General features: G+C 45.9%; 1 protein-coding gene across 1 annotated transcript in view; it reads left to right on the top strand.

The window, feature by feature from the left end:
- The window catches only part of GNL3L (G protein nucleolar 3 like), a 36698-nt gene extending 24561 nt beyond the window's left edge, over positions 1-12137 (top strand). Inside the window, exons 13-15 of the mRNA XM_040322862.1 lie at positions 1277-1434; positions 7395-7566; positions 11916-12137. Of these exons, the coding sequence (XP_040178796.1) occupies positions 1277-1434; positions 7395-7566; positions 11916-11980 (395 nt within the window). The 3' untranslated portion in view covers positions 11981-12137. The remainder of the gene's footprint in view (positions 1-1276; positions 1435-7394; positions 7567-11915) is intronic.
- The last annotated feature ends 6316 nt before the right edge of the window (positions 12138-18453 follow it).

Below are 18453 nucleotides of genomic sequence, written 5' to 3'. Positions count from 1 at the left end.
AGCTGTGCGCTGCATTAGTACCTCTCCATGCTCTGCTCGTGTTTCCCCTACCGTGCTCCGCTCGTGTTTCCCCCGCCGTGCTCCGCTCGTGTTTCCCCCGCCGTGCTCCGCTCGTGTTTCCCCCGCCGTGCTCCGCTCGTGTTTCCCCCGCCGTGCTCCGCTCGTGTTTCCCCCGCCGCGCTCCGGTCCTCCGCCGTGCTCTTTACCCCCCCTCTGTCCTCGATCTGTCAGGATGGAGAGCTGAGGAAGGAGCCCTTTTCTGAATGAACAGTCGGTGATCTTTTTTTTTTTTGTCAGTGATCACTGACTGTCCATTCATAACTGAGATATCGTAACTGTGTTACGATATCTCAGTTTATGAATGGAGAGGAGCCGCTGTCCCCTTTTACATTCATCTGCAGTGCAGTTGAGCCTGCAGAGAAAGGGACTGGGGAATCTGTGTCCTTAGTCCCTTCCTCTGTCTCAAAGAGAAGATATCAGGGGTCTGTTAAGACCCCCAATATCTCACCAAAGCCCCCCCAACAGGGCTGCTAAAAACAAAAACAAAAATTGTAAAAATAATAAAGTTAAATAAAAAAAACTGACACACTGACACCGCCCCCCCCCCCCCCCAAAAAGAAAGCATTGTAAAAAAAATAATTATATATATTGTAAAGAATATAAAAAAAAAATAATTGTAAAAAATAAAATTGTAAAAAAAAATAACTGACAGTCCAAGCGTCAGTACTGCATATTAGTGCCACTGTCAAAATAAAATTTAGAAAAAAGTATCGGTATTCGGTATCGGCGAGTACTTGAAAAAAAGTATCGGTACTTGTACTCGGTCTAAAAAAAGTGGTATCGGAACAACCCTAGTCATGTATTTTAAAATCTTGAATGAGAACCTTCTTCCCTCAGCCAGAACACCTGAAGATGGGTCATGGATGGGTCTTCCAGCATGACAATGACCCAAAACATACCACCAAGGCAACAAAGGAGCGGCTTAAGTAGAAGCACAATAAGGTCATGGAGTGGCAAAGTTGGTCTCCAGACCTTAATCCTATGGAAAATGTATGGAGGGAACTTAAACTTCGAGTTGCTAAACAACAGCCAAGAAAACTTAAGGATTTAGAAAAGTTTTTGTTTAGATACACCTGTAATGTATTTAGCGAACACGGGAACACTGGTAGTTCACCTGTTCTCTTACAACTACAGCTAAGTTCAGAAAACCTTTATAACCAGTGTTCTTTATTATGTTCGGACAATGACTAAGCTTGTTTTGATTGTGTCTATAAAGAAATCCAGTCGGCTCCTCAGGGCATAGCTATGGAGGCTTCAGGCCTGACTACTGGAGTCGGACAGGAATCGGAGGAAGTAGAGGCTGTTGAGCTGGAAGACTCGGCTGAAGAAGCAGACACACAAGCTGATGCAATGGAAGAGGACAGAGATCTTGAGGTAAAAGAGCAGTACGAAGGTGATGTCATACAGGTTTTTATTACTTGAAATTATCTGTTATAATGGAGAAATCTTACTTGGGCTCCATGCACATTTCAGCCCCGGAAGGTTTTACCCCCCCTTCATGACCAGGCCATTTTTTGCTATATGGCACTGCGTTACTTTAACTGACAAGTGCAACCGGTTGTGCGACGCTGTACCCAAATACAATTGATATCCTCCCCCCACACACGCACAAATCAAGCTTTCTTTTGGTGGTATTTGCTCACCTCTGCGGTTTAAATTTTTTGCGCTAGAAACAAAAAAAGGCCGCCCCTCTGCCCGGGGTTCTCGTCTCTTAATTGGATATATTGATGGCAGCGCAGCCATTGGCTCCCGCTGCTGTCAATCAAATCCAATGACACGGCCCCTGGGGGGCGGGGCCGAGTCCAGCATTCGTGTCCATGGACGCAAATGCTGGACTCGGGCGAGTGCCCGCAAGGTAACCTTCCGGGAGAACGCTTCTCCTAGGGGGTTATACGATGCGGGGAGGGACCCCAGAAGAGGATGTTCGAGGCCACACTGCAAAAGAACTGCACAGTAGAGGCAATTATGACATGTTTGTTATTTAAGAAAAAAAAACTCGGACCTTTAAGTACCAAAGGTTTAGTAGTTTAACACACATAGCCGTGTCCAAGCCTTGCTCATTACAGAATGCTTCTTGTTACAATTTGTCACACACTTCATATCCCAGCAAATTACCATATGGAAATATCAAGCCTGTTTTTTTTGTCTTGGAAGTTTCCCATCTGCACAATGGTAGATTAATACTGGCACAACTTTTGTGCCCTTTACTGTCCTGATATACACACTGGCTTTGTTATCCTTATTTACAAGGGCCCAGATTCAAGAAGCAATTGCGTCTGTGTAACCATAGGTTACACAGCGCAATTGCTTACTTGCTCTGGCGTTACGAATGCTCCTGATTCAGGAACATCGTAACGCCGACTGCAGTCTAAAATCTGCGTGGCATAAGGCTCTTATGCCACGCATATTTTAGGCTGCATTCTTGCGATGACCGCTAGGGGGCGCTCCCATTGTGCTCAGTGTATAGTATGCAAATTGCATACTAACACCGATTCACAACGTTGCGCGAGCCCTGCGTACACAATTTCCTGTAGTTTGTGTATGTCGGGTTTCGCGTAAGGTTGCACATCCTAATAGCACGCGCAGCCAATGCTAAAGGATACCCGTCGTTCCCGCGTCGCGATATTTGAATGTTACGTCGTTTGCGTAAGTGATTCGTGAATGGCGCTGGACGCCATTCACGTTCACTCTGAAGTAAATGACGTCCTTGCGACGTCATTTGCCGCAATGCACATCGGGAAAGTTTCCCGACGGAGCATGCGCTCTACGCTCGGCGCGGGAGCGCGCCTAATTTAAATGATTCCCGCCCCCTACGGGATCATTTACATTAGGCGCCCTTACGCAGGGCAAGTTTACACAGCGCCCCCGCAATTTACGGAGCTACTGCTCCGTGAATCGCGGGTAGCGCAGTAAATTTGCGGGGGCGCAGGGCAAAAACGTTGCCCTGTGCCTCCGTAAAAAAGGGGCAAATTCTACCTGAATCTGGGCCAACCCTAAAGTGGAACTCCCGCTGATCGGAACCCTCCCCCCCCCTCTGGTGTCACATTTGACAACTTTTAGGGGGGTGCAGATACCTGTCTAAAGACAGGTATTTGCACCCACTTCCGGCCACACAGTCTCGGGCAGACTGCGGGCATGACGTCACCTCCCGTCCGCCCCCCGTTGTGTTCTGGGAACACTCGGCTCCCAGTACACAGCGGGAGCCAGTCAGACGGCGCAGCGCGACTCGCGCATGCGCCGTAGGGAACCGGCCGGGCAGTGAAGCCAGACGCTTCACTTCCTGGTTCCCTCACTGAGGATGGCGGGGGGGGGCAGCAGAGTGACGAGCGATCGCTCGTCCTCTGCTGCGGACGGCGCTGGACTCCAGGACAGGTAAGTGTCCTAATATTAAAAGTCAGCAGCTGTAGTATTTGTAGCTGCTGGCTTTTAATATTTTTTTTCAGCGGAGCTCCGCTTTAAGGAGAAAACATTACAGCAATTACCATACATTATTAAATAAAAATATGTTTCAGACCTAGAGATACTAGAATTTACATAAATATCTTCTTTTAGTCACATTTCTTGCCAGTAACTAATTATTGTGGTTGTTGGCTTGCATGGGGGCTCTTTGGCAAATTAAGGACTTTTAGCTGGCGGTAGAACATTTTACTACAATATGTTTGTACAGATATACCACATGGCCATACAAAATGTATATTGCTCTTCTTTTTTTTTTTTTTTTTTTGTCTGAATCTGGAGCTTTTATGCAATTGCGCTTGACACGGTACAAAAATCAGAAGAGGCACATTTGTAAATATAGGGCTCGGTTCCCACTGGAACCATCACCGGATCGCACAGGAACGCTGTGCGTCCCCATTCTCCGGTTCAGGGACGAATCTTTGCCTAAATTTGGCCCTGAAACGGAGCTAAAGACGCACAGCGTTTCTGTGCAGTGCGCTCCACAGTCATCCCGGAAATATGTGAACCGGCTCCATAGAGAGCCGGTCACTAAGGATGAGCTCCAGCGTGTTCGCATAGAACACGTGCGGAGCCCTCCAGGAAGTCGGCACCCGCGCTGCGCTAATCACAGCCAGGCAGACATTTCCCGATGCTCGGCTGCAGGGATCGGGAAATGTCTGCCAGGCTGTGATTATGCGAACACGCCGGAGCTCATCCTTACCCACTTAAGGACCGGACCAATATGCTGCTAAATGACCCAAGGGGTTTTTACAATTCGGCACTGCGTCGCTTTAACAGACAATTGCGCGGTCGTGCGACGTGGCTCCCAAACAAAATTGGCGTCCTTTTTTCGCCACAAATAGAGCTTTCTTTTGGTGGTATTTGATCACCTCTGCGGTTTTTATTTTTTGCGCTATAAACAAAAATAGAGCGACAATTTTGAAAAAAATTCAATATTTTTTACTTTTTGCTATAATAAATACCCCCCAAAAACATATATAAAAAAAAAATTTTCCCTCAGTTTAGGTCGATACGTATTCTTCTACCTATTTTTGGTAAAAAAAATCGCAATAATCGTTTATCGGTTGGTTTGCGCAAAATGTATAGCGTTTACAAAATAGGGGATAGTTTTATTGCATTTTTATTATTATTTTTTTTTTTTATTACTAATGGCGGCGATCAGCGTTTTTTTTCGTGACTGCGACATTATGGCGGACACTTCGGACAATTTTGACACATTTTTGGGACAATTGTCATTTTCACAGCAAAAAATGCATTTAAATTGCATTGTTTATTGTGAAAATGACAGTTGCAGTTTGGGAGTTAACCACAGGGGGCGCTGTAGGAGTTAGGGTTCACCTAGTGTGTGTTTACTACTTTAGGGGGGTGTGGCTGTAGGACTGACGTCATCGATTGAGTCTCCCTATAAAAGGGATCACTCGATCGATGCAGCCGCCACAGTGAAGCACGGGGAAGCCGTGTTTACATACGGCTCTCCCCGTTCTTCAGCTCCGGGGAGCGACCGCGACGGAGGGGCTATAAATGAATAGTCGTCCCGGATCGCTCCCCGAGGGAATATGGCTGCCGCATGTAGCGGGGGGGGGGGGTCCCGATCGGACCCCCGGAAAGGCAGGGACGTACAGGTACGCCAATGTGCCTGTACGTGCCATTCTGCCGACGTATATGTACATGCGGTGGTCGGGAAGCGGTTACTGGTCACATTCTCCTGCTATGCGAATAGGATGCAGGGAAACCCTCATCTAATTTGCATAGGCGTGAACCCAGCCTAAGGGGGATCATACAAAAAACTGTGGCTGTACTAACTGGCCCAATTTAATGCATTTCAGGATTCCTTGTAGTCACTTTATTAACCTCTTGCCTCTCACATAACGCATATATATGTAGCAGCAAAGAGGGTGAGCTTTAATGCCCACACCACATATATGCATTCATGGGCAGCTGAAGGTTTTTGTGCAGAGAGTGTGCTCCCAGCACAGTGACCAAATTGTCACACACCGCTCTCTAGTATTTATTGGGCAATACTGGTTCCAATCATGTGACAACAAATCACGTGATCGGGCAGGCCCCCCATCTCCCAGGTTAAAGTGATTGTAAAGTCTCGTTTTTTTTTCTATAAAATTAACAAACCTGTTACCTGCTCTGTGTAGTGGATTTGCATAGAGCAGCCCCTATCCCCTTCTTCTCGAGTCCCTCTTCTGTGCTCCTGGCCCCTCCCTCCTGTTGAGTGCCCCCACAGCAAGCAGCTTGCCATGGGGGCACCCGAGCCGAGCTGCAGCTCTGTCTGTCCATTCAGACACAGAGCTGTGTTTCGGCCCAGACCCCTCTTTCTCCTTATTGGCTAACTGACTTTGACAGCAGCTGGAGCCAATGGTGCCACTGCTATGTCTCAGCCTATCCTATCAGGAGGGAGAGACCTGGACGCTCGTGGACAGAGATGGGGCTCAGATAAGTATTGGGCAAGTGCTGCACACACAAGGCTCATTAGAGGAAGTAAACCCCCCCCTGAAAAAACAGGAATAAAAAAAAACCCTGCAAGACAAAGGCACAATCGGCTAATCTGCATAGCATACTAGCTGATTATGTATTACCTCAGAACGAAGCCCCCGCAGCGGTCCACGTCTCCCCCTCCAGCCGCCGACATGTTGTCCTGGAGTGACTTTCAGGTATAGCCGCTCCGGCGCTGTGATTGGCCAGAGCGGCGATGACGTCACCCCCACGCATGCGCGCGGGAACGGCACAGTACAGCTGAAGCAACGGCACATAGCGCCATTGATTCAGTGCGCATGTGCCGCATGACGTCGGCACATGCAAATACAGGCATATCTCCTAAACCGTGCAGTCCTTGTTTATTACAGGTAAGCCTTAATATAGGCTTACCCGTAACATTAAGTTGTAAACAAGGGTTTACAACCACTTTAAAGGGGTTGTAAAGGTTTGTTTTTTATTTTCTAAATTGGTTCCTTTAAGCCTGTGCATTGTTGGTTCACTTACCTTTTTCCTTCAATTTCCCTTCTAAATGTTTTTTTCTTTGTCTGAATTTCTTACTTCCTGTTTCTCCTCAGTAAGCTTGCCCCCATCATCTGAGCGGTTCTAGCTGGGGGCTAGTCAGCGTGCTCGCCCCCTCCCTTGGGACTGTGTGTTCACAGCGTCTCCCCGCAGGGATGTAGTCCCAAGGGAGGGGGCGAGCACGCTGACTTACCCCCAGCCAGAACAGCTCAGACGATGGGGGGCAAGCTTACCGAGGAGAAACTGAAAGTGAGAATTTTAGACAAAGAAAAAAAACATTTAAAAGGGAAATGGAAGGAAAAGGTAAGTGAACCAACAATGCACTAGCTTAAAGGAACCTATTTAGGAAATAAAAAATGAACCTTTACAACCCCTTTTAAGATAAAAAAAAACCTTCTGACTATATAACCCCTCTAAATAGTCTGTTTAAAAGGGATGCCAGGGCAAGAAGGGTATAAAGAGAATCTGTCACTTTGTACATGCAGGGTAAAGTGACAGGTTCTCTTGAAAGCCCTGCCACTATTACCTTTGCCATGTTTCCTTGTTGCTCCATTTGTCTTTTAGAACCTTTGGAAATCCCTGGCGTTTGGAGCACGTGACCAATACTCTTCCTTCCATGATACAGTGTTCAGACCTGAGCAGGGAGAAAGTCGCATGCAAACCCATACACAAAAGCATCAGGTGTTTCCCAGGGCTCCAACAAATGGTTGAAGTGGCAGGGAGACCTAGCAGGAATGGGGAAGGTGGCCTGTCCTTGACTAAATGGGCTAGCTGGCAAATTCCCTTTTTAATGTGTGTAGAATGTAAAATATTTATATACAGGGCCATGGTAAGGTATCTAATTATGTTCATTCTTTCTTTTCTGATAGTTTGGGCCTATGACTGTGGAAATTAAAACAGCAAAAAGCAAAGTGCAAACGGACACAGAGAAGGTTCCCAGAGCACCCAGCCTGAAGGAAATTCAAGCAGTAGATCCTCTGCAGCAAGGCCAGGCATTGAAGGCAGCCGGCAAGAGGAGGAAGAAGTTGCAGAAAAGAGCAGGTAAGTAACAACAATAATTACAGGGGTTGTCTTATCACACCACGTTTTGGCCATGCTTCTCTTTTAACCACTTCAATACCGGATCATCGTCATATGACGTCCACAGATGGGATCTCCCATCCTGGGTGGACGTCATATGACGTCCTGGGCTTTGCGGGGGGATATCTGAATGATGCCTGCAGCTAGAGGCATCATTTAGATATCCATGTCTTCAGCTGGAAATCCTGCGCACCATAAGAATGATCATAGCGGCAGTTCCGCCGCTTGATCGTTCTTATAGGCGGCGGAAGGGGACACCCCTCCCGCCGCCATCCGGTGCTTTTCCGGGCTCTCCCGTGCCATCGGGGGCCCGGAGAAGGAATCGTCCGGCGCAGGCAGGAAGCATAGAGATGACTGCCGGAGGCCCGGGCGCGATGTGATGACGCGTAAGTAAACAAAGCCACGATTACGGCTAGTAAGCAACACTGATCATGAGATCGGTGACATTTTTTTTCACCGATCTCATGCTTTCCAGCCTGGAGGAGAGATGTGGGGTCTTATTAACCCCGCATTTCTCCATAAAGAGGACCTGTCACACACATTTCCTATTACAAGGGATGTTTACATTCCTTGTAATAGGAATAAAAATGATAAAAAAAAAAAAATATATTAAAAAAAGTGTAAATAAATAAGTAAAAAAAAATAATAAAACAAAAAAAAAACGCCCCTGTCCCCGGTAGCTCTCACGCAGAAGCGAACGCACACGTAAGTCCCGGCGACATATGTAAACGCAGTTTAAACCACTTATGTGAGGTATCGTCGCGTGCGTTAAGAGTGCCAGCAACAATTCTAGCACTAGACCTCCTTGTAAATCTAAACTGGTAACCTGTAAAAAAAATTAAAGCGTTGCCTATGGAGATTTTAAAGCGGGGGTTCCGCGGAAAAACATATTTTTTTTTTTTCAATATAATTCAAACGCTGTTAACATAGGTCATCTTGTACTCACTAGTCCCATAGTTGCAGCCGCCAGGATTTTCGTTTGCCCCGAAAAGGATAATTTATAAAAATCTAAGATGGACATTGCCATCTTAATTGTGGGCACTCTGAAGCCCTCCTCTATTTCCTTCCGGGATGCGGTGAATGCTGATGTCCCAGCATTCACCGTTCTATCCCGCGCATGCGCAGTGTGACCGCGAGCTGCGCCGTCAACACTGTACAGTTGCTATAACAACGGCCGGCGGCATCCTGAAAAGGACACGCCCCGCTGTGACCAGCACAATAGTTCTTCCCTATTGATCCCTCGTGATCAATCCTACAATTCGTTGCGGCGATCGCGACACACCCAATCCCGCACACCTATAACCAGGAAGTGCCTGCTTCAGGGATATAAGGTATCTACATTTTTCAGGATTTTTTTTAACTGCGGACTAGTAGTAGACATCCAGGGGACTATTATTTAGGCTAAAGTTGTTAAATCGGGTGAACCTCCACTTTAAGTACCGAAGCTTGGCGCCATTCCATGAGTGTGTGCAATTTTAAAGCGTGACATGTTGGGTATCTATTTACTCGGTGTAACATAATATTTCATATTTTACAAAAAAATTGAGCTAACTTTACTGTTTTGTTATTTTTTAATTCATGAAACAATTTTTTTCCAAAAAAAGGCGTTTGAAAAATGATTGCGCAAATACCGTGCAAGATAAAACATTGCAATGACCGCCATTTTAGTCCCTAGGGTGTCTGCTAAAAAAACATATATAATGTTTGGAGGTTCTGCGTAATTTTCGAGCAAAATAATGATTTGTACATGTAGGAGAGAAGTGCCAGAATAGGCCCGGTATTGAGGTGTGTATAAAAGCCCGGTATTGAAGTGGTTAATTGACCATACTTCTTTTGTAGGTTACAGGAGTGCACTTACTTTTGTTCTCCTGTGACCCAGAGTAAGCTGATAGCGGGGTATTGCCCACTATAAGCTGCTGGGGCAGAGCCGTGCCAGGCTCGGGGAAGATCTCAACAATATTGTTAGGTTCTACCCTGCTGCCTGATCTACAGCTGGTTTTGCATTTCGGTGCACCACTAAGAGCCAGAGCCAATCGCGTCCACCCCCTTGCCAGCCCAGTGCTCCAGTGAGCACTGGAGAGCGGCGACTGCAGTCACTGCTCTCTGCTCAGAAGACGATCAAGAACTGAGTGATCAGCAGTCATATGATCGCTCAGTTCTCGGTCTTAGAGCCGGCCCAAGACAACTGCATCTCGACATTGATGCTGCAGCATGGAGGCAAGTATAAAGGTTTGTTTATTTCATATCCCAGACTTCTCCTCCTTTTAAATTGTACTTACAATTTGGAGGAAACCAGATACTACAAAATAGAAGGGTAGGAAATGTTATGATTGTATCAGGAAAAAGTGACGCAACACCCACATTGTTCCATACTGTTAAAAGGCAACCAATCAATATTGTTGTTGCAACCCAGTCACCTATTCCAAGCCTGGAAGCTGCGATTGCCTGGCTCTTGGAAGAGGTGCTAGCTGTGGCACATGTAAATCATGGTATATATTGCTACAAATGGGCACTTTGCCTTAAAGTGGTTGTAAACCCACATACAAAAAAGAAATATATGTCTTTAGTTTAAGTATTTGAGCTTTGAATAGGCAGCAGCACTCCCCTATTTAAATTCATTTTTCACTCATTTTTTTCATTCCTTCCTCTATTTAGAGGTCATATATAAATTTTTCCTCACTTATAAGTGGGTTTAGCGCAGAGTTTTCCCCCTTTTTTTATTTTCTTTATTTACAACCACACAACTTGCACCTACAGGTAAGCCTAGATTAAGGCTTACCTGTAGGTGCAACAAATATCTCCTCAACCTACACGGTTAAGGAGATATTTTCACAAAAACAGGCACCAATGTCTATGGCGCATGAGCTCCGTAGACAACGGCGCAGGCGCACTGAGCGTGCCGTTTTTGTGAATAGGATAATGTGGGGTTAATGTCGTGTTTTCACGCATGCGCGCGGATCTGCCGGTCCCGTGCGGGATTGACGTAATCGGCGCTCCGGCCAATCACAGCGTCAGAGCAGCGAAAACAGGAAGAAGCACAGAGGGGACATGGCAGAGGGTAACAAGGAGCACTTCGGGGGCTTCGATTTCAAGTAAGTGCCACATAATGAGCTAGTATGCTATTCTTTAAGAGGGTTTACTTCCTCTTTAAAACTGGCAGCACTTCTTACACGGGCAACAATAGACTCCCTTTCCTGAATGAGAACTTTGGCTTCAACTGGTAACAGTTATGTTTGATTTCCTTTTTTAAAGTGGAGTTCCACCGAAAATAAAAATAAGTCGGCAGCTACAAATACTGCAGCTGCTGACTTTTAATATTAGGACACTTGCCTTTCCAGGGCACCTGCGATGTCTCTCCCTCGGCTTCGGGTGAAGCTGCCGGCATCTTCGGTAAGGGAATCAGGAAGTGAAGCCCGATTCCCGGACATGGCGTAGATCTCCGCAGATACTGCAGCGATCTATGCTTGGAGGTGGGAGCATGTACCTGTATTAGACGGGTATCTGCTCCCCCCTGAATGGTGCCAAATGTGAAACTGGAGGGGGAGGAGGAATCTGAAAAGTGGAAGTTCAATTTCTGGGTGGAACTCCGCTTTAGGTGCAATGCACTTTACTTAGGCATGCTAATCAGAAAGGCCCTGATGGTAGATCAAAAAGGAGATTGTACAATCAGTTTGTATGGTAAACTTTACAGAACCCAGGACACACTTCTCCTATTTTCAATAGTACAGCTCTGCTCTCACACTTCGAATGACAGCTGCGTGGTCGTGCAGCGCTGTACCCAAACTAGATTTTTATAAAATATCTTTTTTCCCCACAAATGGAGCTTTGTTTAGCGGTATTTGATTACCACAGTTTTTTTTTTATTTGTTGCTAAACAAAAAAGAAAATTTGGGAAAAAATAAATCAATGCACTGACATCCCCCCCCCCTCGTCAGGAGGGCCTCTTATCGGTTCTCCTCTACCAGCGCCATGTCAGCATGAATAGAGGAAAAGCCGATAAATGGCACTTCCTGGTTACGATGTGACCAGCTGTGATTGGACACAACTGATCACATGGTAAAGAGCTTACGTCATAGGCGCATTACCGAGGTCGAAGATGTGGTGTGTCGGAGCGACACGCCGCACCGCCCTCACAGCTTATCCTGTTGGAAGTCATAAGTCACCCAGTCAGGATAATGAAACCACCCTGCAGCCATCATTTTGCATACGGCGGGCGAAAAGAGAATAATTCTGGCCAAATTGTATTTGTATATAGAGTTATGTGGAAGATAATAACAGCCTCTGTATGTTACCTTTCTTTTTCTCCACAGATAAGCTTGCCACTAAATTATCTGATACGTTAACACAAGCAATGAATTTTGGAATGAGCGACTGAATAGAGAAAATAAAGTTCAAAGACTTTTGCCTTGGGATCCCGAGATTGGTCATCTTGCATCCCACACTTGCTCTGAAAACATGAATACAGACTGTGTTGTGTAATACTAAAAATATTTATCAGCCTTTGTCTAATAAAGACACTTTATACCAAAGAACTATTTTAAATATATTTTTAGATACATTCATTTAAAAAGTGGTACTTGGCCATGAACTCAAATTGTTGTCTATTCTGCTAAATTGTGTTCAAACATCATCATGGCGGTTATAGCTTAAAATGACCTCCTGCCCCCAGCAGTCAGCTATCCGGCCTTTTATATACAGGAGGTCCCCAGATTACAACCAAGATAGGGTCAGTAGGTTTGTTCTTAAAGTGGAGGTTCACCCTAAAAACAAGTATATACCATTCAATCCAGCATACTGCCGACGTACAGTATGCTGTTTTTTTTTTTTTTCCGGTTTACATACCGTAGTATAGGTATTCCCCCCCCCCCCCCCCGACTTCCGGGTAGTGAATCCCGCGGGAGTGGGCATTCCTATTCAGACTAGTGATTGACGTATTACAAAAGCTTCACCCCCGGCGCATAGTGCACGTCACCAGTTTCCGAGAGAACTGCGAGTCGGGGCTATACGGCGCCTGCGCACCGACGTTCGGCTTTTTTCGGAAACTGGTGAGACACGCATTATGCGCCGGGGGTGAAGCTTTTGTCATACGTCAATCACTAGTCTCTGAATAGGAACGCCTACTCCCGCGGGATTCACTACCCGGAAGCCGGGGGGCAAATACCTATACTACGGTATGTAAACCGGAAAAAATAAAAAAACGGCATACTGTACATGTCGGCAGTATGCTGGATTGAATGGTATATAGTTGTTTTTAGGGTGAACCTCCGCTTTAAGTTGAATCTGTTTGTAAGTTGGAACAGGTACGTTTTTTTTTAAGTGTAGCCAAACTTAAAAATCTATTTTTAAGATTTTTAGATAGCATAGGGAAGGCACCCCTGTTCAGAAGATTTCACCTCACTTTCTGTCCCAATGACAATTGGATTTTGAAAATTTGGTGTTATTAGGGAAACAAGAATTGGTAATAAAGCATCTTACAGAAGAGAATTTCCCTTCCTCGGGGTAGATTTCCTCTTACTTCCTGTTGTCTCCCTCCATTTGTAAGTAGGATGTTTGGAAGTAGGGGACCGCCTGTACAGTGGCCAGATGGCAATTGGTTAATGTGGAGTTCTACCCAAAAGTGGAAGTTCTGCTCATTTGTCTCCTTCCCCACCACATCATTTGGCACCTTTTTATTGGGGGGTGGGAGAGCAGATACCTGTCTGACAGGTACCATGTGCCCACTTTTGGGAGACCGGGCCACGATGCATTACGTGAGCAGCTTGGCTCGCTCGCTCCCTCCTCCTTCCCCCCGTTGCCAGGACAGTAGGAGAGCACAGTAGGGACCCAGCCTGAAGCCATAATACTTCACTACCAGGTTCCTTTACCGGCAATGGCAGCACCCAACAACTGATAGAAATATAAGCTGCGGTGCCGACATAGCTGGACTCCAGGACAGGTAACTAAAAGTTAGCCGCTGCATTATGTGTAGCTGCTGGCTTTTAATTATTGCAGGGGTGGGTGGACCTCCGCTTTAAGCAGTGACACGTGTATTCATCAAGCGGTACAAGGCCTGCTTTGACAGGCTGATGGGGATTGGCCAATAGCCAGATGGTTTGCATCAGTGTAAACAGGCCCAACTGGTTTATGCCTAACTTTTATGTGTGCTTTCTGTCAGCTACAGATGTGTAAAAATTGCCTAACAGCAGGATGGCTCAGCATCAAACAGAACAGACCCGACGGGTTTATGCCAAACTTTTTATTTCTACTATGCGGATAGGGGGGATGCGGTAAATTATATCACGTGAAATTCCATGATTATCAAGGTCATTGGTTAGACCTACAAGGCAAGTTCTTTCATAGCATGTTGACGTCATGGGCGACAACATATAGGGGGTCCATTGAGGCAATCTGTAAGGCAGCAACATGGTAATTACCAAACCTGTTCTTATCTCACAACATTGTAGATTTTTGCCACACTCACTACTAATTAATTTGGACAAAAAGTATTATCTGCTGCCTGTAATAAAGATGAAATTTAATAAATCTCAACCAGTCTGCAATAGTTATTTCTCATGCGTGATGCCATGGAAGTGCCAGACACAGAGAAATCGGATTACCAATACTAACTGTAATTTTCCTTTCCTGATGGATCTCTAGGGTTAGGGTTTTCCCTTGAAGAATAAGGCTTGGACTCAGGAATTGGAACCTCCCCCAAAGGTCACAGAGCGTGGCTGACCCACCCCCACCAAAGTGTACCTCCTACCCCAACTAAGTTGGTGAAAGCGTATTGCGTGCAAGGAGGGGTGGGCAGAATCAACCCATGGGTGGGTCACATGGAAATGGGTCAGGAAAGAAAAATGACAGTAAGCCCGGTTCACTTAATGCAGATTTGAACTACTACTACTTCAAAATCTCCCAACAGTGTGATTTCATGTGCAGCTTGTGTGACTTCATGCACAGATGTCTATACAAATGGCACATGAAATCATTAAAAATAGGACCCTTTATCAAAATGGGTGCATGTCAGGGTCGCACCGATTTAAGTGGTTCTATAGGCGCACAAATAGGGTACTTTAAAGTGTCAAATCCCATTACAAGTCGCACTGGCGAGAGCCAGGGCTATGTATTGGTGATCAATTGTCCTTTTAAACAACCTAAATATTTCTCTTAGTGAATGCCAGTATGAAAGTACTTGATTGCATTTTACTAAATGTATTCATTCCATATAATGTGAAATAGCAACCAATGAAATTCAAACTTACTCCACAAAATGACAAAGTATAAAACTTTGACTATAATTGGTTACTATGAAAGTACAGGGAGGGGGGGGGGGGAGTATTTGACCCCCTGCCGATAATCAGTCTATAATTTTTATGGTAGGTTTATTTTAACAGCGAGAGACAGAATAATAAAAATATCCAGAAAAACGCATTTCAAAAAATGTATAAATTGATTAGCATATTAATGAAATAAGTATTTGTTTCCCCATCAATAAGCAAGATTTCTGGCTCCCAGGTGTCTTCTATACAGGTAATGATCTGAGATTATGAGCACTCTCTTAAAGGGAGTGCTCCTAATCTCAGCATGTTACCTGTATAAAAGACACCTGTCCACAGAAAGCAATCAGATTCCAATATCTCCACCATGGCCAGTACCAGAGAGCTGTCCAAGGATATCAGGGACAAGTTTGTAGACCTACATAAGGCTGGAATGGGCTACAAGACCATTACCAAGCAGCTTGGTAAGAGGGTGACAACAGATAACTGTCAATCCCCCTCGGTCTTGGGGCGCCATACAAGATCTGAGCTTGTGGAGTTTCAATGATCATGAGAACGGTGTGGAATCACTCCAGAACTACACGGGAGAATCTTGTCAATGATCTCAAGGCAGCTGGGACCATAGTCGCCAAGAAAACAATTGGGTAACACACTATGTCGTGTAAAAGACTGAAGTCCTGCTGCACCCGCAAGGCCCCCCTGCTCAAGAAATCAAATGTACAAGACTGTCTGAGGTTTGCTGAAGTTTGCTAATGAACATCTGAATGATTGAGAACTGGATGAAAGCGTTGTGGTCAGATGAGACCAAAATCAAGCTCTTTGGCATCAACTCAACTCGCTGTGTTTGGAGGAGGAATGCTGCCTATGACCCCAAGAACACCATCCCCCACAGTCAAACATGGAGGTATTTTTCTGCTAAGGGGACAGGACAACTTCACCGCATCAAATAGAAGATGGACGGGGCCGTGTACCATCAAATCTTGGGCGAGAACCTCCTTCCCCTCAGCCAGGGCATTGAAAATGGATCATGGATGGGTCTTCCAGCATGACAATGACCTAAAACACACGCCCAAGGCAACAAAGAAGTGGCTCAAGAAGATGCACATTAAGGTCCTGGAGTGGCCTAGCCAGTCTCCAGACCTTAATCCCATAGAAAATATGTGGAGGGAGCTGAAGGTTCAGGTTACCAAACATCAGCCTGGAAACCTTAAAGCGGGGGTTCACCCTTAAAAAAAAAAAATTTCTTTATCTACCATCCAAACCAGCATACTAGCGTCAGCTACAGTATGCCTTTTTTTTTGCGCTGTACTTACCGTTTAATTGTCCACTTTCGTTTCAGACTCCGGCGGGGAAATAGGCGTTCCTATGAAGAGGGGAACATGATTGACGTCCGGCTATGACGTGTCACGCGTTCCGAAAATAGCCGAAATAGGACTCGGATAAATACGGTGCCTGCGCAGTCAGCTTCTAGTCTGTGCGCAGGCGCCGTGAAGAGCTGAGTCCTACTCCGGCTATTTTCAGGATGCGTGACGCGCCATAGCCGGACGTCAATCATGTTCCCCTCTTCATAGGAATGCCTACTCCCCGCGGGAGTCTGAAACTAAACTGAAGGATTAAACGGTATGTACAGCGCAAAAAAAAAAAAAAAAGGCATGCTGACGCTGGGATGGTACATAGTTGTTTTTTAGGGTGAACCTCCGCTTTAATGACTTGAAGAGGATCTGCAAAGAGGACAAAATCCCTCCTGAGATGTGTGCAAACCTGGTGGGCAAATACAAGAAAAGTCTGACCTCTGTGATTGCCAACAAGGGATTTGCCACCTAAGCCCTGTACACACAGCCGGTAATCCCGTCAGAAAAAAAAAACTTCGGTTTTCCTGACGGGATTCCTGGCAAAGCCCTGCATACAGACGGCCATTCATTTGAATGGCAAGAACGTGGTGACGTCATAGACTACGACGAGCCTGCGCTCGTCACATTCGATGCCATCGCCACCATCTTGCTACACACTACACTACACTTGTATGCTACCGCGCATGCGTCAAAGTCTTTTCGAGCATGCGCGGGTTTACCTGGGGACAAGTAAGCATACACACTCACCGTTTTATTCGGCAGAAAACACTGCCAAGAATAGAGAGCAGGTTCTCTATTTTTCTCGTCGAGATTACCAGCAGTTTTCTCCCCGAAAAAAGCATACACACGCACGGTTTTCTCAGGAAAAAGCTCTTCCAGCAGCTTTTTTGTTGAGAAAACAAACGTGCGTGTGTACGAGGCTTAAGTCATGTTTAGCGAAGGGGTCAAATACTTTTTTCACTCATTAAAATGCAAATCAATCTATACATTTTTGGAAATAAGTTGTTCTGGATATTTTTGTTATTCTAACTTAAAGGGGAGGTTCACCCTAAAACTACTTTCTAGTATTACAATGTCCCGACACATTACAATAATGCCTATTTTGTTTTTTTTTATGCTGTACATACCTCGGTACAGCTAATTCACCCGCAGCTTCCAGGTTGCGAATCCCGCGGGAGTGGGCGTTCCTAACTTGCTGGTGATTGACGTGATGATCAAAAACGAGCCCCCCCCCCGTCGCGTAAGCTGCGTCACGATTGCCCAAAGGAGCCGAACGGCGGTGCGCAGGCACAGTATAGCGCCGACTCGCCGTTCGGCTCCTTTCGGCAATCGTGACGCAGCTTATGCGACGAGGGGGAGCTCGTTTTTGGTCATCACGTCAATCAACAACAAGTTGAGAACGCCCACTCCCGCGGGATTCGCAACCCGGAAGCCGCGGGTGAATTAGCTGTACCGAGGTATGTACAGCATACAATACAATTATGCCTATTTTTCTTTTATGCTGTACATACCTCGATACTGCTAATTCACCCGCAGCTTCCAGGTTGCGAATCCCGCGGGAGTGGGCGTTCCCAACTTGCTGGTGATTGACGCGATGACCAAAAACGAGCTCCCCCCGTCGCGTAAGCTGCGTCACGATTCCCCAAATCTCGCTACAAATCTAAGAGAGAACGTAGATTCTCGGTCCAAGGACCACGGCTCTGGAATGCTCTACCCACGACTATCCGCTTGGAAGAAAACCATCGGGTTTTTAGGAAAAAAAACTGAAGACCCACCTCTTCTGAAGACCTGTACAACTCTGGATGCCAGCGCCTTGAGGCGATTAAGTTTGCATTTGTTTGCGCTATATAAGTTTCTCACTCACTCACGATTGCCGAAAGGAGCCGAACGGTGGTGCGCAGGCACAGTATAGCGCCGACTCGCCGTTCGGCTCCTTTCGGCAATCGTGACGCAGCTTATGCGACGGGGGGAGCTCGTTTTTGGTCATCACGTCAATCACCAACAAGTTAGGAACGCCCACTCCAGCGGGATTCGCAACCCGGAAGCCGCGGGTGAATTAGCTGTACAGCATAAAAAAAAAAAAAAATAGGCATAATCGTATTGTATGTCGGGACATTGTAATACTAGAAAGTAGTTTTAGGGTGAACCTCCCCTTTAAAATAAACCGACCATTAAAATTATAGACTGATTATTTCTTTTGTCAGTGGGCAAACGTAGAAAATCAGCAGGGGATCAAATAC

Source organism: Rana temporaria, chromosome 9 (assembly GCF_905171775.1).
Source record: "Rana temporaria chromosome 9, aRanTem1.1, whole genome shotgun sequence".
Taxonomy (NCBI): Eukaryota; Metazoa; Chordata; class Amphibia; order Anura; family Ranidae; genus Rana; species Rana temporaria.
Note: the sequence above shows the minus strand (reverse complement) of the source record. Positions and strands in the feature narration are given on the sequence as shown.